Source organism: Aphelocoma coerulescens, chromosome 6 (assembly GCF_041296385.1).
Source record: "Aphelocoma coerulescens isolate FSJ_1873_10779 chromosome 6, UR_Acoe_1.0, whole genome shotgun sequence".
NCBI lineage: Eukaryota > Metazoa > Chordata > Aves > Passeriformes > Corvidae > Aphelocoma > Aphelocoma coerulescens.
The window spans coordinates 3401478-3426976 of record NC_091020.1 but is presented as its reverse complement, the minus strand read 5'-3'; the positions used below and the strand labels follow the sequence as shown (position 1 = coordinate 3426976).

General features: G+C 52.1%; 1 protein-coding gene across 1 annotated transcript in view; it reads left to right on the top strand.

The window, feature by feature from the left end:
* Window positions 1-25499, top strand: part of LOC138112757 (hydrocephalus-inducing protein homolog) — a 78202-nt gene that overhangs the window by 37144 nt on the left and 15559 nt on the right. The window contains exons 19-46 of the mRNA XM_069020356.1: window positions 814-1069; window positions 1682-1825; window positions 3150-3290; window positions 3779-4095; window positions 5689-5863; window positions 6368-6466; window positions 7182-7391; window positions 8234-8368; window positions 9715-9892; window positions 10398-10558; window positions 11291-11412; window positions 12441-12577; window positions 13211-13329; window positions 13417-13602; window positions 14002-14160; window positions 15931-16170; window positions 16425-16641; window positions 17116-17277; window positions 17572-17739; window positions 18817-18938; window positions 19354-19527; window positions 19821-20025; window positions 20486-20627; window positions 21881-22736; window positions 23230-23388; window positions 23817-24022; window positions 24197-24379; window positions 24627-24746. Coding sequence (XP_068876457.1) covers window positions 814-1069; window positions 1682-1825; window positions 3150-3290; window positions 3779-4095; window positions 5689-5863; window positions 6368-6466; window positions 7182-7391; window positions 8234-8368; window positions 9715-9892; window positions 10398-10558; window positions 11291-11412; window positions 12441-12577; window positions 13211-13329; window positions 13417-13602; window positions 14002-14160; window positions 15931-16170; window positions 16425-16641; window positions 17116-17277; window positions 17572-17739; window positions 18817-18938; window positions 19354-19527; window positions 19821-20025; window positions 20486-20627; window positions 21881-22736; window positions 23230-23388; window positions 23817-24022; window positions 24197-24379; window positions 24627-24746 — 5493 coding nt within the window. The remainder of the gene's footprint in view (window positions 1-813; window positions 1070-1681; window positions 1826-3149; window positions 3291-3778; window positions 4096-5688; window positions 5864-6367; window positions 6467-7181; window positions 7392-8233; window positions 8369-9714; window positions 9893-10397; window positions 10559-11290; window positions 11413-12440; window positions 12578-13210; window positions 13330-13416; window positions 13603-14001; window positions 14161-15930; window positions 16171-16424; window positions 16642-17115; window positions 17278-17571; window positions 17740-18816; window positions 18939-19353; window positions 19528-19820; window positions 20026-20485; window positions 20628-21880; window positions 22737-23229; window positions 23389-23816; window positions 24023-24196; window positions 24380-24626; window positions 24747-25499) is intronic.

Below are 25499 nucleotides of genomic sequence, written 5' to 3'. Positions count from 1 at the left end.
CATCACACCCTTCCCTTCCAAAGTGGCACCTCCCAGGCAACCAGGGGCCCCGGGAACAAAGAGACAGGATGGTGACAACCCCCACCAGGAAGGCAGGAGCCCACAGAGCAGTTCTAGAGCAGATGGAAACTTGCTGCTTTGTGTGGGGTCCGCGCCACTGCTGCCGCCGCTTCCTCGTGCCGTTTGTGGGCTCTGCTGCTGCTGCTCTGCTCTGCCCAGGACCTTGCTCGTTTTTTTCACTGCCAGCAGAGTTTACAAAGTTCACTTCAGAACAGCTTCTAATTGCAAAATGCAGTTTCTACGAATGGCTACGAGTGCAAAACCAAAGCTGCCACGAAAGAGAGAGGCCCTGCTCCCCTGGTTTCCTCTCCTAGGGTAGGCAGCCGATTTTTGCCGGCTTGCTGGGATCATCTGGAAACTGCCTCCGATCTGGTTTTTAAAAATGCCTGCAATCATACCCCCACAGGGTCCCCAAGTGCAGGATCTCAAAGACTCGGTAATAGTTTTGGGCACAGATTAATACAAAATACAGTAACAGGATTAATTGTCCCAGAACAAACATTTTGGAGGAAAACACCAGGTCCTGTCAGCATCTCCTGGAAACTGCTACATTGCCATGATAAACATATTTCTCTTTGCAATGATGACATCAGAAGGGCAGCTTATCAGACATTGTTTCTGGTCCACATTAAGACCTGGAAATGAAGACAGTCTCCAAGATATTAACACCTCAAATTGTTCATTGGGAGCAATCTGATGACCAGGGAAATGTAGCTACTCCCATACTATTTTCCATCTTGTCTTCTCTTCTAGTTTCAGTCCCTGCTTTCGTCGGTTCAAATTCACAAACGGGGGCTACCATTTCCATCGGCTCCACTGGACCATGGAATGTTACAGAGCACCTGAGGAGGAGGGCCAGAACTTCACATTTGTCAGTAGCTCCAGGGACAAAGAGGATTCCCAGAGCCCTGAACATACCCCGCTGTTTCAGCTGCAGCCACAGTCAATGGAGCTGCAGCCAGGCGAGTCAGCTCACATGGTGGTGCAAGGCTTCTCCAGCATTCCGCAGGTGAGGTCTCCACCAAGGGCTGAGCCTGGGGAACCATCAGATCCCCTCCCCTGGGCTTGTTCCACAGTCCCTTGACATTTGCCTGGGGAAATGAGCAGGGGCCTTCAAGAAACTGGTTTAGGGCCACATGTTTCCATGGCAGCACCAGTTGCTTTCCTTGCTGGCCACCATCAGGCCAGCTAAGGCTTTATTGTGATTTCACATCTACCAAAACCCAGTGCTGATCCCAAAATAGGGGTGGAAGGAAATACTGCTCTTTTGGGGCAACCAGTGTTGCATGCTGAGTCAGCAAGGAAGGACAGAGAAATAAGTTACACTTAGACTAGGAGCCCAAGAAGAAAGTGAATTAAACAAGTGCCAAGTGGTTTATCTGGGGTATGCACAGAGTAAGACAAAAGCTGTGTGAGAAGGGAGGGAGGGTCTCACAAGTGCCTTTTGTGGCTGTTGGGGTGCAGTGTTAGAGACAATTGAGTGCAGAATAAATAAGCTGCATCACAGGAAGAAAAGGGGGCAGTGACCATAACTCTGTGGCAGGAATAGGGCCCGTGGTGGGTGGTGAGCCAGTTTGCTGGATGCCAGCACCCGCTGGTGACAAGTGTCTCTTGCATGCAGGTGGTGCAGAATTACGTGCTGTGTGAAGCCATCATTGGGGAACGCACAACCAAAGAGCCGATAATAGAAACAGTCCTTACCTGCGAGTTTATTGATCCCTCTGTAGAAGTATCAGCCAAAGAATTATTTTTCCGAGTGGAGAAGGTAAGTCTCTGGATTGCATCCTGGCATTTAACAGCATTGGCTGAGGAGGGTGTGTGCTTGTGTTAAAGCCCCTCTTTACCCTTCCTGAGGCACTTTGTAAAGTGAGTGAGGATGCTTTTAGAGATGAGACTGGTGTTTAACTTCCTCAAAATAAAATTGCAGTAACAGCTGCACTGCCAAAGGGGATCGTGGCCACTTACAGAGAAATGCCAGTTTCTCTGCTCACTATAAAGGGAGATTTTTGAGGATCCTCCAAGGCAGGGTGATGTCTAAACACTGATGCTGTAGGGAAGCTGGGGAAAATGGGGATTCCTGTGAATTCCTCAGGCTTACAAGGAAAAACCCATCATCTCCTGTGTCTCTTTGCCTTCTCTGCTGTTGGCATGAATGCTTTATGGTATAGCTGTATGGTACAGCTCTGTGCATTTCCCCAAGCCTCACCTGCCTCAAAGGACCCCCAGACATCCTGCAGCTGCAGTGATGATAACACTGGGGCAGAGCAGGTGCCCTTTAGTCTCTGGATCCCAACTCCTGCGTCATCTTTCCCTCTCCTGCAAGTTGTCTGAAAAAGAGCTGTTTCATTATTTGGTTTCTGTAGTTTCAGGCCTCTCCTCTGGTTCCCAGGCTTCCACTGAATCACAGAATCCCTTGAACAGGCAGTTCAGATGTAATTAGAAGCTTTTCAGCTCTCCCTGATTCTGCCTGGCTTCTGCTCAATGCCACACACACTGATTTATCACATACTATAGCACAGCACCTGTTTGGTATCAGTACATCCAGAACTAGTTTCCCAAACTCTCTGGTTTCTCTAAACCATGCAGAAAGCCCAGCACAATGCATAGACAGGAAGGAAGAGCCTAGGCTGATCAGAGCTGTGAAGCCACAGACACCTTGTCCCTGTAGCAAGGGCAGCAGGACACATGTTGCAGATGAACTGCTTTTATGAGGCTGCTAGAGCCAATAAGGTTGTAAGAAATGACTGTATGTGAGTGAAGATCATCTAGTGCTGTTCTGCTCAATAGAGAGACAAAACTAGAGACAAATGCTCTGGATTCACTTTCTGCTTTAGATCTTGTTCAAGCAGCTGCCTCCTCTCAGGGGCCTATTCCCTCATTTGTACGTGGGAGTATTTCCCTGTCCCCCAGAGGATGCTGTGGTTTCAAACATGAAAAGCATCTGCTATAAAGAAAAATCTCCTGGAAACAAATAGAAAGAGTAATAGAGATGGATGCACTTCTGGGGCTGAAAAATGTGAAACGCAGCAGAAGCAGGAGGAGGTCTGTGGCCACTTGAGGTTGTTTTCTCTTGTCTCCTGTTGCTGTAGAAACCCAGCGATGTTCTGACTCTGCAGTACCAGCCTTTGTCTTTAAAAAACACCTGCGCCCTGCCACTCGACCTGATGCTGTCCTTGGAGCAGCCGTTCATGGTCTGCGATGCGCACCAGCAGCCCCTCCCATTTGGCCAGGTGAGCAGCCCTGGTCTCCTCCAGGGGGGGTTGAAGGGGAGGGATGTGGTGGTGCCTTTCTGTTGGGAGGTCCTCGAGTCGAGAAGTTTATTCTGTAGTGTCAGCAGTGGATTGGCCTGAGCTGCATCAGCAGAGCTGCTGAAGGAAGCAAAATCTCATCTGAATTGAGAAGATCCGTCCTGGCTTTAAGGCATAAGGAGAAGGGAGCAGGCAACTAGGTCTGGTCCAGCCATGCAGTAAAGATGTCTCCTGGAAAGCATCCCAGCTCTCCAGCAGCCATCCCCTTGTATTGCTGCTGAGCACAGAAAGGGTAGCCTGAGAGGATCTCGGGCCAGAGCGTGGTGCCTGCAGTCAGACCCTCGCTGTAAAGAAATGAGGGTGAACTGAGAAGCCCCCGTGGGGTCACACTTTGAACGTTTACTGTTTCCCGCAGTCAGACCTTGGGACGTCATCCCACGGGTGATTAATTACTGTTCATCTCCTTGCAGCCTGTGACAGTGGACGTAGGCGAGACCAGTCATCTCTACGTTGCATTTGACCCAGCTTATGAACGGGATTTTCATAGCTGGAAAGAAGAGAAGGTTCTGACAATAGACATGGTCAGAGGCCATCCTTACAAGGAGTATATCACCCTTCGGGGAGAAGTCCACTTCCCGAATCTCCTTATCCAGCCCAGTGCCCTGGAGTTTGGCTGCATCAAAGCCGGCACTGAAAAAGTGCTTTCTCTGGAGATAACCAACAACAGCCCACTTTGTGTCAAGTACCACTGGTCATTCCATGAGGACAGCCAGGTGAACAAGTTGAGGTATGTGCACCTTTGCCCTCTCCTTAAAGCTCTTCTTCCTGGTGTCCTGTTTGTACTTTGCAAAGAACAGAGCTGTTTGCCTGGGATCTGGCAAATTGCTTCTGACTTTCCCTTGTGCAAGTAACACTGACCAGCCATGGTCAGGCTGGATGCTCAGGGAGTAGGTGTTTTCCACCAATTTAGTGTTGTGTAGCCCCCGTAGTGGTTTCCCCTGGGAAGGAAAGCTGGGGGGAAAGCTGCTTTCTCAGGCCTCTGGTGGCCTGAGGCAAATGTCCACCTTGAGGAAGGGCTCCTAGTCCCAGCTGCACAGTGCTGGTGGAGGTTGGCCCCTGTGCTTTGGGATGGGTCCTGTCTGCAGGCAGAGGAGCTGCTCTCTGCTCCTTGCCTTCCTCCCTGCACTGTGCTGGAGGATGCCCAGAAAGTCCCAGTTCACACCAGAGAAAGAGCTGCTTAGCGCCTGGGCTGATGCTGAACATCTTGTTACCTTCCCTTTCCTTCTTTTCTGAGACAACTCCTTTAGTGCCAGGACAATTTCTCTCCCAAGGGTCAGCTTTCAGTGGACACCTTGGATTCTTCACTCCCTTCCTTTTTTTGTGACACTTGTTACTCATTTTGACTTTTCCCCACTGCAACATGTCCCTTATGGGTTCTGTACTGCTCAGCAGCAGGACTTGTTCATCACATCATCTCCCATCCCAGGCTCCCAGAGAGTTTAATTTTACAGTGAAAAATACTGTTGTCTGGGCACCATGGTCCTGGGAAGTTGCCTCAAGCCATTTATTAAAACTAAAGACAGTGGAATAAATGATTAGGGATCTCGTGGGGGTTATGATGGATAGAGCCTCTCATGCAGAAATGAAACCCAGCCTTAGATAACAAGCTACAAAGCTAAAGACAGTTATTCTTTGGGGAGCAGGTCATTAAAGGCACTGAATTCCTGTCTGGGAATGGAGCATCCAGGTCGTGTTTGACTGTGTGGGGAACACTTGCAGCTCAGCAGGGTGTCAGGCAGGCACGGCTCAACTGTGTCCCTCATGTGGCATTAGAAACACAAGCAGAGTTACCCTGAGCACCTGCTTCAATTGAAAATGGGGAATGTGACCTGAATCACCTGGGAGTGTTGGAAAATGTTAACCAACCCCCCCCCCCCCCACCACTGTCAGGGAAACATTCCAGATAAATACCTGGTAGAGATGCAGAGTTTCTGGCCTTGGGCACTGCAGGGGCTGTGCTGGCTCATCACTGGCCAGGTCTGCCCCTTGGTGCCTCAAATCTCACCTTTTTGCATGTCTTCTCTGTCTTTTCCTCTCCCACTGTGCTTTTTGCATCCCTGCAAGGTGTTAATCCCTGTCCTGTGTAGTTCTTCACTGCAAGCAGTTACCAGCTGGCTGCACCACTGCAAGCCCAGCATCATCCCTGGGCTGCTCTGAGCATGGACCTGCTCCAGCCTGGTTTGGGAAGGGCTGGATCAGACCATTTCTGAGCTCAACACACCAGCCCCCATCCAGGGGCTGCATCCTGACCAGGAGCTGCTTGTGCACATGTCCCTCCCTCCCACTGCAGGTCCCTGTTCATAGTCATGTTATTTTCCAGATATGAGCCTTACCCACCTAAATTCCAACCCCACCCACCAACGGAGAAGAGAACCTGTTTGGATTGCTCGACACCTCAACAGAGACGCTTCAGGATTAGAAATGTGGAGGTGCCATCCCCAATCATTGAAGAATTACAGCGTCTTGCCAGACAGGAAGGACTTACAGGAACAGAGGTAGATTTTCTTGTACATCTACTGCTTGTGTTGCCTCCCCAGTTTGCCACCAAAAAGTCATGCTCGTGCCGACCTCCCTTTTTGCTGCCCTGCTGTCCTGTGCCCTGAGAGTGGGCTGGGCAGCAGGGCCAGTGGCTGGGCCTGGGGTATCTGGGGAGGGAGAAATAGGAGAGTTTTGCTCAGAGAAGCCCACTCACTCAGATCCTACAGACCTGTGTTGAGTGTGGGATTTTTTTGGCTTATTTTCTTTACAATATCAAATGAGGTCTTTATCTGCATCATGATGATATTAGAAGATCTCCAGCTTCCTTCCTAGAGCAAGCTGGGACGAACCCTTATCTCCATGTACCCACTTCCCAACCCAGCCAGACCACCTGTTTCCAGGTCTCTGCCTTCACCCCAAAGCTAGTATTGCCAGTGGTGGCCCTGGAGCTGTCTTACAAAATGAGACTTTGCAAAGTGGCTGTCTCTTCCTCCTAGCATGGAAGATGGCTTGTTTTTCAGGTGCCGCCATATACTCGTGGACACTCTTACGTCCCCCTAGGATTGGGGGCATTCAGACACTCCATAGAGCTAAACTACAGTCCCATCCCAGTGGACCAGGTAAGTGGGAATCTGTCTCACTTCCACATTTTCAGTGTGGCAAGCAGGTCTCCCTTTCAGTGTGGCAAGCTCCCAGTCCCATTGGTGGCCTTCAGCATAACTCACAGAGAAGCCTCACATCCCTCCAGAGCCAGACCCTCCAGTGTTGCTGAAGCAACTGGTCACTGGAAAGGCCGTGCAGGACATGTTGTAGGGCTGCCCCAGGACGCTGTGCAGCACCTATGGAGGCCATTGCTGCCCTTGGACCTCATCGGGTCCATAGGAAGTTTTTGCAGGAGCTTTGCTGTAGCACCTTGAGAAAGCAGCATATAAATCAGAGAGCAAGGGGAAAAGTCTCGGGTCAGATGAGCTGGGCTGGAGTCCTTTCCTGAGCTCCCTGAGCTCCAAGAGCACTCACTCTGAGTCGTCTCCTTTTCTAAAAGCAGTAAGAAATGCTTTTAAAGGCAAGTTGTGCATCAGAGAGAATTTTTTGCTGCCAGGAGACATCCCAGTTCACTTTAATGTAGCGTATAATTAATGCATTGATCCATGAGTATGGGAGGTTTTCCCCATGGTCCCTCCACTGGTCAGTGGCATGGATGCAGGATGAGAATTGGGTGATTCTGGCTGTGTTTGAGGAATAGGCCCCTCCGGCGACAGCTGCACTTCGCTCCAAGCTGCTCTTCTGCATCCACTTCCATGCTCAACACCTCCATCTCTCCTGTCCTCCATCCAGGCTTTCAAGATCCTGCCGCTGTTGGGTGAACTGCAGCCAGGAGAGAGCCAGCAGGTCACCTTCCGCTTCTCTGGCCACCTCAACAGCATCGCCCGTGTCACGGCACTGTGCAATGTGGAGGGAGGCCCCACCTATGATGTGGAGCTGACCGGGGAGGCCCAACGCATCCACTACTCCCTGAGTGTCCGGGAGATCAACTGCGGGGTCCAGGTACCGCACATGTCCCCTGGCACAGCTCCTTGCCCTGGAACCACGGCCAGCGGGTTCCTGCCCACCTCGCTCCAGGGCTCCCTCCCCTTCCCAGCCTTTGTTGGCTCTGTGGCTTGGGAGTACAACCTTTGAGGGCTACGTCCAGCATCCAAGCTGGTTTAAAACGGCCATCTCCACCCCCCTCCAAAATGTTGGGAATGCCTCCTTTTCAAGAGCTCCTAACACTGCCTCTGGGGCAGGCAGGGTCCCAGTGGGGATGCTCTGAGGGGCATGTCCCTGAGACATCCCTCTGCTGATCCACTCCTAAAGCCTGACCTCCAAGGAGGTGCCCTTGTTTAAAGCTCTTGCTTAATCCACACAATAATCAAGGGAAGAAGTTGGGCTTCCAGCCACTGTAGTTGCAGAGACTGTCCCAGAGTAATCCCCACTTCACTCCTTTGCAGTTGAAAGCCCACAGATATTTCCAGCTGCTGGCCTCGTGTGACTCCCTTGTGGCCTGCACTATTTGCATGCAGGTGCCTTTTCTTCTGGAATGCCTCAGTGCCACCTCCTTTGTTTCTCCTGGCTGTTGGTGACCCCTCAGAGTGCACAGGACTCGTGTCCTCTGGTTCACTTATTACTGGCCCTGACATGGTTGTTACCACACCTCTGTGTGCTGCCAGAGCTCCCTGTTTCTGGGCAGGTGCCCTGTGCCTGGGGGTTCCCCAGGTTCCCAAGTGCCTGTATCTCCTCCCCTGTCCCTGCTCCCACGATGTGTCTGCTTTCAACCCCAGGAAAGAGGAAGGAGATTCCCAGCAGCAGGCCTGGGTCTGTAACTTCCCCCTCCTATGCCTTCTCTCCAGATGTTTAATGAAATTCATCATAGCAAGGTCGTCCTGACGAACACAGGCAAGATACCATTCGACTGGGTGCTAAACCCCAGCACTGCCACTGCAGACCAAGCTCTGGATGGAGTGTTTACAGTCAAACCCAGCAGTGTAAGTAGCGCAAGTGACTGACCCCAGCCCTGTGTCAGGTGGCTCAGGAGAGTAAAGGGGAGAAAGGGGTGCGGGGGTGGGGAAGAGAGGGGAAAGAAAGAGGGGAAAAAGTGGGGGGGGGAGGAAACCCCAAACCCCGCCAGGAGAGAGAGAGCACTGCAAGCAATTTCTGCTGTGGGCAGAGAAGGTCAAACAAGCGCTCTCCTGTAGACTCCCCCATAGCCTTGCCTGGTGGGTGGCTCTGCTGTCACAGGGCAGACACCAGCAGGAGGTACAAGTGTATTGGTCACTGTCCTGCCCCTTTGTAAGAGGAGTAGAGGAGAGTTCTTTTTGATAGATTTCTCGGGTGAAAATAAGGCACAAACGCAACAAATATTCTATCTGAAAAATGTTTATTGATAAAGAAGGGGTATGGTCCCGACCAGCGGGACGAGTTAAGGCTCCCAGCGCACGTACAAGCCCAACAGTAATTTTTCACCCCATGTCAGAAAATGGATTTATAACATAGGTTAAGGCATAAATAAAAATGAAACCGGGTCCTCACAGTCACTCTGGGGACCTCGACAGCTGAAATCTCTGGCTGTGCTGGCACTGGAGCGTTTCTGAGGGTCGCCTTACCCAGGCTGTGTGATCACACAGGACACAGTCCTTGGCCCTGCCTCCCTGCTGCCAGTGCTAAGCAGCACTTACACATCCCTTACATAGGCTTGAAGCTCCTTTGCCAGAAATTGTCCCAGCCTCTGTGCCGGTCCCTCCCTCCTCCAGCGTTGCTTCTCTGCAGCAGCTCTGTGGGGCAGTGAGGGGGCCAGGGAGAAGCGGGGCTGGAAGTGTAAGGAGAAGTATTTGCAGCATCCCACCACTGTCCAAGCTGCTCAGTCCTGCCTGGATGTCTTTGAGCTGAAGCAGCACTCCTGCCTTTGTCCCTCCTTGCAGTGGGAAGAGGAAGCTGATTGGCCTTCCCATTTCTTCATGCCTGTCTAATACAAGGGATGAGAGGAGCTGCTGGCCCTGCTGAGTGCAGGGACTTCCCTTCCACAGGGGCAGCAAAAGAACCTTTTTTTTGTTGAGGCAGGCCCTTGCTGGCAGAGGGAAAACCCCATTAGCAGCAGAGCTGTGCTCACATCAGCCTGTGCTGGGGCTGCAGCCTTGCCAGACCTCAGGAGGACACACTGCACCATGGGGCTGGAGGTGTGAGCTTTTGGGCACAAGGAAGTTAGAAAGGGATGTGGTCTGATGTTTTTTTCTAGATGAGAACCTGTCTTCTCTTCTCAGCCTGTCTGTCCCCTGAGCCATCCCCTATTAAATGCTCTCTGATTCATTCCCTCCCTCTTCTCCCATACCTGCAGGGTTCCATTGGGTGTGGTGAGAGGAAAGAGCTGACATTCTCCTACCTCCCAGGATTACCAGGAGCCTTCTGCAGGATTTTTGAACTTAAAGTGGCTGACCTGGACCCAGAAAATATCTGCCTGAAAGGAAAAGCGGTTTTTCCCATTACCAGTATCAACCTGCCCTGGAACATCAAAGGTGGGCACTGCCTGATTGTCCCCAGGAAGGGCCCCTCTGGTTTTGTTCCCTACCATATGCCCATAGGGCAGCTCATGCCCACCTCCACTAAGGCTGGAGGGTTGCAGGACTCCCAGACCAACTCAAGCCCTCTGGTTGCTTCCTGAGTCTTGAGCAGAGGATCCCATGTGGGCTTTGTCCCAGGAACCATCCTGCAGAGCTTGTCTGTCTGGCAGGCTCCTGGAAGGATGATGGCTTGGGAAAGCTGTAAGAGAGGCTGGCAGGGCTTTTGGCAGAGTTGGGTTTGCATGATAACTGCAGGGGAAGAGAAGCTGCTCTGTGGGGAGGAAGATGGGTGGGAGTGAACATGAGGACTCAGAGAGCAGCAGCAGCAGCATCCACTTTTCATAGACAGCCTGAGGGGTTTGTTTCTGGGAGAGGCCAGTGTTGGGGAAGTGGGACTTTGCATCTTAAATGGGATGGCACTTTGCTAACATTTCTCTTTGTGGATGTTTTCTTCCTTCAGGAAATGAAAAATATGAGAAGGCACTGGAAGAGCTCATTAAAAATGTGCAACAACGCAGGGAAAAAGATAAATCGCTTATTTGGGAGAAGGCTGAGACACTGAAGACTGAGACCCTGGCGATTCAGAATCTGAAGTCACACATGCTTGGCTCTGACACTGTAGTAAGAACAGCTGCAGCCCTGTTTGGCACATGCCACCCTCTCCATGTCACCTGAGCCCCTTGCAGCCCACAGCAGCTTCCCGGTGCCCTGATGGCACTTGGGACCTCCCTGCCCACTCCCGTCCATGTGTCTGCTCAGCACTGGCCCAGGGGCTGCCCCTCTGGTCATGGTCTCTCCTGGGGTTGCACCAACTTCCTGGCTACCCCAGGGAGGGCTCCTGAAGGCCATGCTCAAGGGATGGAGTTGAGGGTGCTTTGAAGGAGATGCAGGTCATTGCTAGGCAGTTTGTTGGTCCCAGCCCAAACCCTGCCAGATTTACAGACCTGAACAGCAGCTGCTTGATTGTGCCATGGGACTGTGCTGGCAGTGCTCATCTCCAAGAGGCACCGGCTTGGTCCCGGTTCCTTTTCAAGACAGCTTTTGTCCAAGCTGCTTTGGCACTGGCGGAGGGCAGGCGAGTGTCTGGAGCTCTGGCAGGTTCCTGGCTTGTCTGTCTGTGTGTCTGGCCAGATCAGCTTTGCTAACAGTGTCTGGGCAGGCAAAGATGCTGGAGTTACTTCCCTGGAGATGAGGTCCTGGTTAGGAGAGCAGGCGGTGTCCCAGACACTGAGCAGCCAGACAGGAGCACCCCATCCTCCCTCTCAACAAGAGCAGGGTGGGATACTCTATCAGGTACAAGCTGGGCCTTGGGAAGGACCTTTGCTAACCAGCCACTGTCTTCCCTTCCCTCAGTGGGACACTTGGATGCAAAAAAAGCTGGTGAAGAAGCTGATAAGGCAGGCTGCTCTGGAGCGGCAGAGAATTCACACCGGGAAATTGTTCCCTGGCAAGGAGATGCGCCAGAATCTTGTCAAGTGAGTGGAGACTCCCATGCCCATCTCGAGGTGCCCCGTGGGTAACACCCAGCAGTGCCTCCTGCTCCTGGGAGCTCCTTGTGCCTGCAGAACTGGCAATAGCTGGGGACTTGAGACAGGGTCTGGCCCTGGTGGCTGCTGTGACACGCTCTCTGTGAGCAACTGAGTGCCCTCCCTTCCCCAGCATCATGCTGAACTTGGGACTGCCCAGCTTCCCACAAGTGTGGGGTTCTGCCCTAGAGCTCAGGGGACCCAGTGCAGACCTTCAAGCCCTTCCAGATAGCGTAGATTCTGACCCTGTTGACTAGCTCTGAAAGAGACAACTCACAGCTGATGTCTTTGTTCCAACTAACAGAGCACACTAAACAAAAAGAGCAGGGAACTGCACACATCAGCAAAGCCTTTAAAACCCAAAATCAGGTGGTTTACGTGCTGGTGGGGTGGCAGATCTTACCTAGGTGACTTTCCCTGTGCTCCTTTGTAATGCAGCACAGGCACAGGAAGCTCTACTTCAGGAAGAAAATGCTCTGCAAAACAGATCATTCGTGTGCTTTCCTGAGTTGGATTGCTCTGGGAAAGGACCTTCCTGTGAATTTTGCCAGTATTAACGGATTATTATGCTTATTGGTGCTGCTTTGGTGGCAGTTCTGGTTGCAGTGAAGATTTCCTGTACAGGCAAATCTTACGTGTAGGCCCCAAAGCAATTTCAGGCTCACGCTGTACACCAGGCTAAGCAGTTTTATTGAGGCCCAGTGTCCTCACCTCTACTGGCTTTTCATAGCAGAGGAGCTGTGACCAGTGTCCATTTTAAACTAATTTTACTTTCAGTACCTTTGGTAGCTGATAAAACCTAGGACCTGCACTCCCTGTGACTTCTTGAAGTCATTTCCAGGCGGTCAGGTCTGGAGTTTCATTGCTTGAGTTTTTACAGGAATGAATACAGAATTAGCCGCTTTATTTGCATCCTCCGTCTGCTTGGACATGTAGCTGGGCTGTTGTTTAAGGACTGTCCTTACTCCTTCTTCCAGCATTGAGCTGCCTGAGTACATCCTGGACATGGGCACTGTCCTTAAGGGCTACACTGAAAAACGCACTGTGGAGATCAGCAACCCTGGGCCAATGGAAGTGTCCTTCCAAGTCGATGAGTCTGTCCTGCAGGACACAGGTAGGCAGTGCTGGAGACACTTCCTGTGGGCTTGAAGGAGGTGTCTCAGACAGATTAGCTTAAGCTACTGAACTTAAGGTTTTTGAGCTTTTTCTTCTCGGTGCCCCTGATGGGAGCTTCAGAGCCTGAACTCTCCTGGCCAGCTGTGCCTGGGGACCTGGCCTGCCTGCAATTGCCTTAATGCTTCAGTGCAGGGGCAGGATGAGCTCATCACCCTGGTCACCTCTGGCATCTTCTGTCCTTGGCTCCTATGAGCATCAAGTTTCTTTCAGCACTCTGTGGGCTTGTTTTGCAAACCAGTGGGGTCTGCTGTGGTTTAGAAGTGCTTTGTTTGAAGTTGACACTGTCACAGCACTTGTGTTAATCTTTTCTTGAGGAAACGGCCTTTGAGTTCCTCTGGTGGATCAAAACAGGTTCCAAAAGAGGCCTCGAGGCAAGTTTGTGCTTCCATCCCAGTGGCTCACTGTGTCTGAGGGGTGTTCAGGTGCACCCTTTAGGTTTTTGTCCCGGTCACAGCAGGGCATGGGGTTTTTCCCAGACTTCTCAGCCAGGACCCCTGTAAGGCCTTAATGTGCTTATGACACGTTTTGTGTTTCTTGTGTATCTCAGCTGCTTTGTTTTCATCTGTTCAAGGTTTCACAGTGAACCTGGAGGAGGTGAACCTGTCCCAGAGATGCGCCATGTCGTTTGAAGTGTGCTTTGAAAGCACCCGCCAGCCAGTGGGAGAAGTGGATGTGGTGCTGCCCATCATGGTACCACAGCTTTTTGGGCAGACAGCAGGCTGGGCACAGCAGCAGATGTCACCTGGACTCTCAGCTGAATTCTCTGTCCTTCTCCAGGTAACAGAAGGCCCCACGTGTCACATCCACCTCCGTGCCAAAGTGTTTGGACAGTCGCTCAACCTCTCCAAGGACAGATTTCAGTTCCATGATACCATCGTTGGGCAGTGCCAGGTTGAGACAGTCCGGCTCTACAACTGGTTCCGAGTACCCTGCGAATGGTTCATTTCTGAGGTCAAGCCTAAGGTAAAGCACAGGCAACGTGGAACACGGAACTTCTTGGTTGGGTTTTCTTTGTGTCTCTCGCCCTTTCTGCTCCCGCGGCTGCCTGAGCACTTGGGTCTACAGCGTGTTTGAGGAAGCTTCTGAGGGTCTAGATCAAGGCTGGTTTGCCTGGACCTGTTCCATTAGCTGATGCTTTGCTTTCCTGCCATCTTCACCCATTCCTCCTCCTCTGAGGACAGTAGTTCCCCATCTGCCTGCCCTGTCTGCGGGTTTTCCCTCCAGCTCGAGGCCATGGGGCCACACTTGGTTTGGCTGTGGGTGCTCTCAGCCCCATATCAGTGTCTCAGAGCGCTACAGGAACTGAGGCTCTGTCCCCGCCGACCAAGGAGGCCTCCCACGATTGGTTTCTGTGCCCAACAGAAAAAACCCTTTATACCGCCCATACGTCCGAAGCTGAAGGACAGGCCGAAGAAGACTAAGGAGGAGCATCCCTGTCCTTTCAAAGTGATGCCCTCCAGAGGAATCATTGGTCCAGGAAAGTGGCAGAACCTGGAAATCCAGTTTGCACCCAAGGAAGAGGTGAGATTGGCAGGTGTCAGCCCAGGGGTGTCAGGGCCATCTGGAAACGAGGGCCTGCTGCAGAGAGTGTGGGATGAGCTCGGCCTTCACGGGGAGCTTTCTGCAAGCCCCGTTCTTAGCGTGGCTCCGTTCACCCCACAGAGCACTCCTGTGAGATGTGCTTTGAAATGCCCACAGGGAGCTTGCACAGAGAGCATCAGGGCTCTGTGGCTGCCTCCTGGCACATTGGGGGGATGTGCCCAACTGTTCTGAATGGATGATGTGGCTTTAAATAAGTCCCTGCCTTTTGCCCAGGCCTCTGACAGCAGGCAGTAGCTTTATAGGGATGGCCAGCATCCCAAAACCCACTCTCATTCCTAAGTTCTTTAATAATGCCTGATTCAGTCTATGATAGAATGAACATTATTTAATAGACTTCAGAGCTAACAGACATAAGACTTAAAACAGACTATTACTACACAGGAATAAGGCAAAAAGAGACAGCTTGTGTTAGATGCGGGGCTAAAGGTACCATTAATTTTACAGCTAGCGAAGAAATAATATAACTTAGGATCCAGTGTTTCTCACCATCCAATTCCTGATGGAGCACACATCAAAATCCTTTCCCTCGATTCCCAGGAAAGTAACCACGGATCTTGCTCCAGACTGTGGGAAGAAGTCCTGCATGCCTTCATTGCATGCATGTAGAAGGCTTCTGTCTCCATGATAATGGTGTGGGCTTTTCTAGACAGAAGAACCGTGTCTTTTGGTCAAGAATATTTATTTTTCTTTCATCTCTTCCCACATTTGCTTTCCAGACTAAAATGTTGATTCTTAGCTGGGGGCCTGAGCCCTTCTGGTGCCAGAGATGACCCCTTGCTGGGCCTGTGACTCGCCTGGGTTATCTCTTGCATATGCACCAACCAACTGTGGCAGAGAGGAGGTGGATACATCCTGCCACACCAACTCCCCTCAGCCTCCCCCTTGCCTGGCTGTATTTGCAGCTGCGACGTGGTGCAGAGCAGCTGCACACTGGCAGAGGATAACCCTGGGAGGGCTAATCTAGGCTCATCCTGCTGCTGGAATGGACAGACAGAACGGGCACCAGACACCTTCCTGGGTACAGCAGGACAGTTAGCTGTAGCGGTGTGCTGTCAGCAGTCCCTGGGGCTCTGGCCTGCCTGCACGTTCCCATGCAGCTGGGGATTCAACTTACAGGATGGAGCATTCCCAAAAGTAGTTTGCCAGTGGTCACTGGGTCTTGGAAACTGACAGTGTGTACCAGGATGGACACAAGTGCTTCTGTGCCTGCAGACAGTGCCAGGGATCTTTAATTGCTCGAGAGATGTAACCATCTTGCATCTGGCTTTGACCAGAGCCAAACACTAAGCAGGGAAGATGACCCTTATTTCTAGCCAGCGAGAACTCATTTGTCTCTCTCTCCTGGAGCTGATGTTTTCCTGATGCAGCAGTGCCAGGACTGTGTCTGGACACTGTAACCCCAAGGGCCCTTCTCATGAGCATTGCACTCCTGCATAACTAGGTGAAAACATCTGACAATCCGTTGTACATCCGTCTGATACCCAAATACCCACTTACAGTGCACACCAGGATTCATTCCAGTTACTCAGACCCAGGACACAGACACTGTAGCCCCTAGCATAAGTAAATACCTGGTTTCCATTCACCTTGGAGGGACTGATAACACGCTGACTTTAGGGCAAGGGTTGCATTTGGGGTCCTGTCACCTGGGACTTCATGGATGAGTTTTCTGCGCTTTTCTCTTTTCAGAGGTCTTACAGGAATGAGCTGAAGGTTAACATTTGTGGGAGCAGCAATCACTTAAAGCTGTACCTCTCAGGACAAGGTCTGGAGTCACGGTTGGAGTTCAGTCCCCCAGCACTAAAGATGGGATGGGTGCTGGTGGGCAGCGAGGGGTTGGAGGCCACAGTGGTGGTGAAGAACCCGTGCAAGTTCCCCATTGAGTTTTACTCCCTGGATTTTGATGAGCAGTACCTTGAGGAGGAGAAGGTGAGAAGGCAGGTCTGGTCCCATGCACATGCTGCCCAAGCTTCTCAGCACTCCAGCATTCCTAGGCTAGTGCCAGGGAGATGGAGGCAATCCCCAGGGCAAAGCCAACTCTGCTGACATGCTGTGGGAGGACTTGAATAGTTTGTGGTGTTGGGAGGAAGGGAGGAGGGAGAAAATGGTTTGCTGAGTCTGTTTGTGTGATGAAAGGCGAGGAAAGCAATCTTGCATATGGTTTCTCTTCCCTACACACACAGATTCTGCGGAGGGTGGTGGGGTCTGAGTACCCAAAGACCTTTTTGATGCCTGCACGTGCTGTGGGTGAGACGCTGCCCCCAGAGGTGCTGGAGGACTACAAAGCACATGAGAAGCTGAAGGCTCAACAGGCAGAGCTCAAGGCCGGGGCTGAGGCTGAGGCTGAGGCTGACGCTGAGGCCGATGCTGAGGCCCAGGACATGGGCAAGGCAGCATCAGGTGAGAAAAACAGCGAGGGTTTGACAGTGTCTGTTTTGACTGTGGACACAGCAGGGAGTCCAGCCCATACACCCTGAACTCTCTTTCACCTTGTTCTCCGGGGAAAGCCCATGCTTTTAGCAGCTGCCCGTCCCCCAGCTGGGTGGAGGAGCTCTGGGTGAAGGGCTGTTGCATCCTCTACCAACCCTGTGTAGCCAAAGCAAGCTCCTATCTGCCCACCACAGACTGGGGAGATAATCAGGATATTCCCTTGTGTGCCTTAGCCACAAAGACTAGGACTGGACAAGTTCTTCAGCCAGTAGAACCAGGTCTAATATCACTGGCTCTTTTATATTTGCACCTTCCTAGCAACAAAAGAACAAGCTCATGTTGCTTTCAGCGAGTCTCCTTTCCTGGGACCTGAGGAGATGGGGAGGATGATGAGGATCAAAGGTAGGCAGGAGGCTGACTTTTCCATCTGGTTTTGCACTGCAGCATGTCAAGGGAGTGTCGCATTCTGCCCAGAGCCCTTGGTGAAAGCAGTTGGGGATCCCGTCTCTCGGGCTGTCATGCGCCACATGGGCGTGGAGCCGTCTTCAGATGCAGCACAGCAGTGCAGAGGGATTGTTGTCATCGTCCACGGGGCACCCCGGGCAGGTATGTGAGCTGCAGCCCTGGGCTGCAGGCAGAGGGGGAAGCAGGAGAAACGCACCCTGGGGGACCGTGCTGCTTGAGGCAAAGCCCTCAGCTGAGCAGGAGGTGAAGATGATCCTCTTGGCTCTAGAATTCAGAGCTTGTAAGCATGCTCAAGCTGCCTTCCTCATGGCCTCCCCTGGAGGGACACTTGCTTTCCCGCTGTCCTTGTAACTTTGAAATCCTGGTCAAGATTTTTCCAGGGCCTGTAATGCCTCGTGTGCAAGTGTCACCGAGCAGCCCTCCTCTCTCTCTCAGGAAAGTCAGAGTTAGCAGCGGCCCTGTGTTACTATTACGACGCGGACTACTTGTCCATAGACGCCGTGGTGAAAGAGGCCATCGCCGACGATGGGAGCGAAGCTGGGCTCCGTGCCCGGGAGCTTTGCACCGAGGCTGCCAAGAAGCTGGAAAACGAAGACAAAGGGAGTAAGGAGAAATGCTGGAGCTAGAGCCAGGGCTTGAGAACCCCACCATGACTGTGCACTTCTGCTTACTCAGAGCAGCAGTTGGACAGTTCTTGTGTCTCTTAGGGAACATGCGTGAAGTGCATCTCTGGCTTTTCTAAAAAAAAATCGATTTTAAGGGCTCAGCAGTTCTTTTATAGTCCTCTTTGCTGCCATTCTTGGCATGTTTGTTTTCTAAGGGGGGTGAAGCACGCCTGTCTCTTTCCCAAATGTTCTGTATTTCCTCAAAGCTGAATTGAGCTTGCTCCTCATGGGCAGCAGGCAGAACTGCTGCCCACTTTAACAAGGACAAAGCCCTCTGAAGTGGCTCATTAAGCACAAGAGAACTGACTAGGAGTGTAACCTCGCAAACGCCTTCCAGAGGAATTTCCAATGAGAGACATGCTATAGATGAGCTCTACTGTCCCACTGTCAGGTTACACAGCTCGTGCACGTTGGGCTGTTCTCCACGTGAGACTGGAGACTTTCATGAAACCTATTGGGCAGTTGGCGCCCTGAGCTCTGCAGGGTGAGGCCAGACCTGGTTTGGTGCAGGGGGAAGTTTTGCATTGCTCAGTTTTGAACCTGGCTGGCTTGGGAGCTCTGGTGGAAGGAAGAAGAGTCTGGGTCTCTGGGTCCCAGCTGGGGTTTTCCCACAAGGAGGATTTAGCTTCAGTGGAGACGGGTGATGCAAGTGGGGCAGGACTGCAGGTCTCCACATGAGAATGCAGGATGGGTGCAGTGTATGGAAACAATGCTCCTGGAGGACGAATCTTTGGCTTGATCCATAGGGGAGCTGCTATGTGAGCTGTGTCACCTGCATGCACAGTTGTTGGGAGGGACATAGGGCTAGCTTTAAAATCAAGTATGGGATGCTGTGCTTTACCATGCTGGTAAGAGAAGCAGAGAGGGAGCTGTTTCTGGGAAACAGCGCTGCCAGTGCCCAGCAAACTGGGGAGAAAGTGCCCTGTTCCTTCCAGGGCCCAAGGTTGTGCCCATTGTGGTGAAAGGTGCCTACTTGCTTTTCACAGCCCCCCTGAACCATCTGTTCCCTGTGCAGGTAAAAAGTCTAAGCTTGCTATTCAGTCCAAGAAAAAACAAGGGGAAAAATTCAAGGGGAGCACCAAAGGCGAGAACAAAAAGAAGGAGGCAGCCAGCACACCCGAGAAAATGGACCCCAAGGTAAACATGATCTGCACTGGTTGATGCCTGGGACCTTTGCGCTGTCTTTGAGATGGGCAGGGGCTGCTTACAGAGGAGGCTCTGTGCCAGCTAGGCCCTGGTATGTGGGTCCATAGTGCCAAGCCCAGCTGGCAGGCTGGGCATGACTTGGGCTGGGAATGTGCTCTGGCAGACAAACTCCACTGGTTCTCAGTGGCTTGTTATCAAAGTGCAGTCCTGGCTAGTGTGGCTGCAGGCAGTGAGCAAAGCGCTGGGAGGCTGCAGCGGGGGCTTGCAAGCTTGGGTCTCTGCTGGCCAAGGGATCGGCCCTCCAGGACCATCCATCCCCTGGAGCCGCCGGCCTGCCCCGCAGGGTTGTTCTGGTCTCCACTGGTGCAGAACCCCAGCTCCAAGCCCAGCAGTGGGAGCTGTTCAGAGTGTTCCACTGGGGTTCATTTCCTTACAATGGTCCACGTTACAAGTCACGGTTTCCACTGCTCCTGCACCGCAGCCTCTGAACATCAGCAGCAGCAGCGGGGAAGAGCTGAACTGCCTGAGCTGTGTGCTGCCCGAGGACCTGCTGGTGGACATCCTCTCTGAGAGGCTGAAGGTACGTGGGGTGGGGGAAAAGGAGACATTCCTGCTCCAGAGAGACAGGCAGTGAGGTGTGACTCGGAGAGGAGGAGGTCTGTACGTGCTGTTGGAGGGTCCTGGACTGTGTGCAGGGAACCTTGGGGAAAGCTGCAGATGCCCTTAGTTGGCAGAGCATAGGGAAAGATCCAAGCTGGCCTTAGCTAATGCACTTGGAACAAGGATAGCTGGTGCCTTGTGACATCTGGGTTTACTGTCCAGCTGCGAGCCCCCCCTGTGCGATGGCTGACTTACTCTTGCCTTGATTTGCAGCACAAAGACTGCTACAAGGGAGCGATCTTTGACGGCTTGGAGAGCCTCTTTGCAAGCAGCCTGGAATCTTCTCTGCTCTGTGTGCTCAAAGCCGTCAAGAATCGTCATCATATCTACATTGTGAACCTGCATCAGGATTATGCTTCTTGCAAAGCCAGGGAGGAAGCTGAAAGAAAGAGGGAGGAAGCTGAAAGACAGGAGGAAGGTGAGATATCTCCATCCCTCTCAAATCTTCTCTCTCAAGCTCTCAGCCTTATCTCTGTGTATCTGGGTTTGCAGCAGAGCTTGTAAGAAATGTTCTTATTCATCTTTCCACCTTCTGCCTCAGTGGAACCAGCACTCATCTCAGAGTTGCAGGAGATCTGAGGTTTTAAGACTCACCTTAATCTCTAACATGAAAGCTTGGGCACAAGTGCAAGCTGCTGTAGCTCAGTGACGAACGACTGCCCCCAGCCTTGGTGCACTTAAGCAAGGCAAAGCACAGGAGCTCACTGCCTGGCCATAGTTTGGGGGATTGTCTGAATTTTGGAGCAGGGATATGAGCTCCCCAATATCTCCTGGTATGATAGGCTGGGTTGGGAAAAGCTGTGAAGCCTTGCAGCTGACCCAGAGCACCCAGCTCTGCTTGCAGTCACTCATGGTTTCTTCTCTGGTTTGTGCTAAAGAGCGGCAGCAGAACGAAGCTCTTGAGAGGAAAGTAAAACATCTCTTGCTAATGGATGAGGATGAATATGATGCTCTCCCTGAGGAGAAGAAAGCTGAAATGGATAGAATACTCCTGGAAAGGAAGAAAATACGGAGGGAGAGGTGAGTAAGCCTTCCACGGGCCTCTGCTCAGGGTAGTGTCTCTGGAGGGTTTCTGTGCTCCAAGGACTCTGTTAGAGCTCTGAGGTGTTTGATAGCAAAGGCCAGAAGCAGCACAAGGATGGCCACTCTCAGTTCCCTGGCTCCCAAGAGAGGAAGGACCTTCCTCTGTTGAGATGGAACATCATCTTCTCCATTTTAGTGGTGAGCCCTCCAGCTTAGATGATGCCTGCAGGGCTCTGGGCTTGCCTTGGCACTGCCTGTAGAAGTGTCTCTTCAGTCCATGATGTTGATTTGCACCTTCTTCATCATCTCCCTTCTTCACCAAAACAGTGGGATTGTGGTATGGGCGGGTGTGGGGTGCAGCTGTGCTGGCTTGGTTTGGGTCCTGGTCCTGCCACAGACGAAGTCCTTGCAATGCTGATCTGCCAGGGTTCTCCTTATGGTGGGACACCGTAAAAGCTCGTGTCCTTTAGGCTCCCCTTCAGCTGCAGCAGTAGTCAAGCACAGGAGAAGCTCTGCTCCAGCAAGGCAGCCCAGCTCAGGACACACGGGAAAAGTGTGGAGCTGGGAGGGGAGGCTGCTTAAAGCAAGTCTGTGTATCAGGACTTTGTTCAGCCCAGGCTGAAGTTGGTTTTGTGGGGAGGAGACAGACGAGGCTGCTCCAAATGGTTTCCATGACAGATAGCACAAGTTTGCCTTGGTCACAGCTGGGTTCCAGCAGGAAATCTGGCTGTCAAGAGCCTGTCTTGCAGGAGAGGAGTTCCTGCAGCCTTTGCTTCCTGACTGATAGGATTATTCTCACTAAGGAACAGGCTATGCCCAGGGAGAAGGGGGCGGAATGAGTCGAGTAAGAATTGGAGGAGGGATAGGCAGATGTTAGCAATTTGTAATCTGGTTTAAACTGGGAAATGAAGAGACAAAGGGCTCCTTCAGGCATCAGTGCAGAGAGATGGTGGATCAGCCTTTGGCAGTGGACTGGAGGTGTGTGGGTGTGCCTTAAGAGGGAGGTTGCACAGTTGAGACCTTATGATGCCAAGGTTTAGGTTTGGCTGGTCCTGGAGGTCCTCTCCCACCTTTCCCCTCACTTGGGATGTTCCCAACCTCTGTGGGTTGTGGAAAATCCACAGAAATGGTCTCACAGTTCTGCCTGGCCTCAGGGTCAAGGAGTGAAGTGCAGGGCCAGCCAGGATTACAGTGAGCCCGTGTTTCTGGTGGTGACTCTCAGGGATGTTTTCTGTTTTTGTTTGCTGAAGGGAGCTGAAGCAGCTGGCTCAAAAGCTTGAGGAGTCAAAAGACTTAGAGGATGAAGAGGATGAAGAGGAGCTGGAGGAGGAAAAGGAAGATGTCTCCTTGGTGAAGCAGCCTGCTAAACCACAGAAGGGGAAAACCAAAGACCCAGAGAAGAAGGAAACCAAAACTCCAGAGAGGGAGGAAACCAAAATCCCAGAGAGGAAGGAAACCAAAACTCCGGAGATGAAGATAACCAACATCCCAGAGAGGAAGGAAATCAAAACTCCGGAGATGAAGATAACCAACATCCCAGAGAAGTGGAAATACACAGCCCCAAGGATGTGGGAAATCATAATCCCAGACAAGGAGGACACCAAAGCCCCAGAGAAGGGGGAAATGAAAGCCCCAAAGAAGGGGGAAACGGAAGCCCCAGAGAAGGGGGAAACGGAAGCCCCAGAGAAGGGGGAAACCAAAATTGCAGATGCTGCAGCTGAGATGGAGAAGAACTTGATCCTGAGGTTTCAGATCTATGAGTCATCGCAGCAGAACATCACACAGGTTTACTCCTACTGGGACAGGGTTGAGGGTACATTGCAGTTACCTGGGATCCAAAAGGAAAACAAGTCCCAGCCTTCAGCTGAACAAAAAGATCAGAAGAAGACCAGTAAACCTCAAGAGAAGGTGGTGAAGAAATCTGCACAAAAACATGGAAGCCACAGGAGTCTTCAGTCATCTCAGCTGGAGAGCCAAAGCGAAGTGTCAGAAGGGGCAGTCAGAGACAAGCATGTCGGGGTGCCGTGCTTGGACATCCAGGTCACAAATATGGAGGACATGCGTAAGGAGATCCTGCAGAGTGGGAGGCTGCCAACGGAAGACCAGGTAAAACCCTGCAAGGCTGAGATCCTGAGCTCTCCGTGGTCCTGGGCCTCGGAGCATTGGCTTCCCCCAGGTGATAATGGCACAGAGCCTTGTCCAGGCCCCTGATGATGATCCACAATGGCTCTGTAGCATCCATGTGGATGGCGAGGTTATCACTATCCCTCAGATGGGTGGAAAGTGGGAGTGGTCTGTGTACACGCATCCCATCTGTTCAGAGTTTCCCAGCCTGGAAATCATTAAAAACAATCCCAGGGCAGGGCAGCTCATGGTCATTGTTTTTGTCAGCTGAGTCACGCAGGGGACAGGTTTGTCTCTCGGTCCCGCTTGTAGCTCCTGCCTCTGCTCTGGAGCCTGCTCACCCCACTGGGCATGACAAAGCACTTGTACTTGGTAGAAATCAAAAACCCCATTGCCAAAAGCTCAGTGCCTGTAGAGAAGGAGTGTGAGGGTGAAGGTGACAGAAGTAGAAACAGGGTTTTCTCTTCCGTTTTAGCTGCTGAAACATCTGGGACTGCATCCCGACGGGCCTCCCCTTCCCCCTGCTGCCGTTCTTTCCATTGTTGACTACCCGGAGGAGCGGTCAGGCTCTGCGGAGCGTGTGAAGCCCTTCGCCATTGTTGCACCGGAAGGTGCTGCTGTGGAAGACAATCTGGTGGGTGCTCCTGTGGTGTCGGCACTGAAGGTGCCAGGGCAGGGACCGGGCTAGATGGGGGCATGGGGGGCAGGTTGGATGGAAAAGGATCACTGTGGAGAGGCAGTGAGGATGTGATAGGGCCCCGTGTCTGCAGGTATCTTTTCTGTCAGGGATGGGACAAAAGAGACAGCTCTGCTGGAGACAGAGCAGCTCTGTAAGAGGGAAAAAAATCACTTAAAAAAAAACTGCCTTTGAGAAGAGGGTCCTGAGTGAGAAGGGGTGTCCTAGGCAAAACAAACACTGATAAGAAAGACCAAGTCCATGGGCAGGTGGACTTATTTATTTATTCTCTCTTCTGTTGGTTAACAAACCCCCATTTTACTTTCCAGGATGGGGACGTCTCAGGGCACGGCTCACCTCTCCCTCCCTTTTCTCTCTCCCCCTAGGCTGAGACCCCAGATGCAAAGGGCAGTTCTGCCAAGGGCCAACCAAAGATGGATAAAGTGGCCAGCAAAGACAAGTCTCCAAAGGAGAACCAAATCTCTACACAGAGCACAGAAAGTCCCCAGGATCCCTCCACAAGACCCAGAAGTTCATCTGAGGCAAAGAAAAGCATGCTGCCAAGTGCCTCACTCCCCACAGAATTCCTCAGGTGAGCTGCATGGGAGGAGGTGATGCCTCTGCTTCTTGGTCCTCTTGCCAAACAAGGTCCATTGTCCCCAGCTCTGCAGCGAACCTGTGCCAGTGCCTCCATGGGATGGCGAGTGCACCCTCCTTGTTTCATTTGCTCCTTAGCAATGCCTGAAGCCTCCTCTTTAATTGCCAGGCTGAAGCGGTACCGGTGGATAGTGCCTGCCGAGGCTGAGGTGGAACTGAAGGTCTGCTTCTGCCCCACCAAGTCAGGGAAGTTTCAGCAGACACTGAGGTTTGAGCTTGTGGGAATGAAGCGCCTGTACGAGCTGCCCTGCAGCGGCACTGGCCTGTACCCCAGCATCAGCCAGAACCCACGGTAAGGCTGGCAGCCCCTGGCAGCCTCCCACACTGCTGCCCCCTGAACTCACAGCCAGGGCTGCCCCTTGGGCTTCTGGCCTGGGCAGATCATGCTGCCAGAGATTGCCCAGTGTCTTTTCCTGGGCTCCTGCTGGGAGCTGGGAAGGCAAACGGTACCTCAGCCACCAGGAAGGGTTATGGCTTTCTGACTACATTTCCTCCTTGGAGCATCTCATAGCTCCTCCTTCCCCACTTTCTCTGCCCAGGCTGGTGTTTCCACAGTGGAGGGAGACCATAGGAGATGATGAAATCGTCTTCAAGGAGTATGTTGAGAGCACAAATCAGTTCCACTTTGGACCGCTGCTGTGTGGGAAATCACGAGAGTGGTATGTGCTCCCTGCTCCCGAGCGAGCATCCTGCTGTGCTGGCTGTAGGGAGTGAGATGCTGCAGCGGGATCTGCAGGGCCTTGTACGTCTCTGGACACACTTGGAGACATGCTGTCCCAGTGGCACAGTCCAGGGCAGTCCCAGGCAGAGTCCTGGGAGACACGTGGGTTTGAAGGATGACACATAGGTGAACTTGAGCAGAGAAGAGGCAAATGAGCCTTGAAGGAGCTGCTCTGCCTACCTGGTGGGTACCTTGATGGCCAGAGCCACAGGCTGCTGCCAGCCCAAAGGTGACTTGGGGGGCAACTTTTGTCCCCCTCCACAGCTCAGCTTCACCCCTTAGGAAATGAACCTTATGGTGCTTTTTGAAGTGCTTTGAGCTCTGCAGGTAGCCTGATGGAGCAATTATTCTGTAGATGGTTTTGTAAACCTTTCAATAATCTGTAGTTAGTAATAAGGTTTTAGGACTGACCTGCCAGTAGGTGTCAGGGGGAACCTACAGCAGGAATTACATTTTCCTGTAATGACATTGCATCCTCACCACTGGATAAAGTCTGCCTAAACACGTTGGCATTGAAGCTATTGGTGTATTCCTACTTTTACTGTCACTTTTTAAGATATAATATTTAACATGAAGTTCTTGTCTCCATGGGAGTTCTGCAGGGCTAGGGCTAACCCAAGGAAATGAAATGGAAATAGTTTAAAAACCAAAGACAATCTTTAGCCAGGTTGATGGATGGTCTGGGATTTCT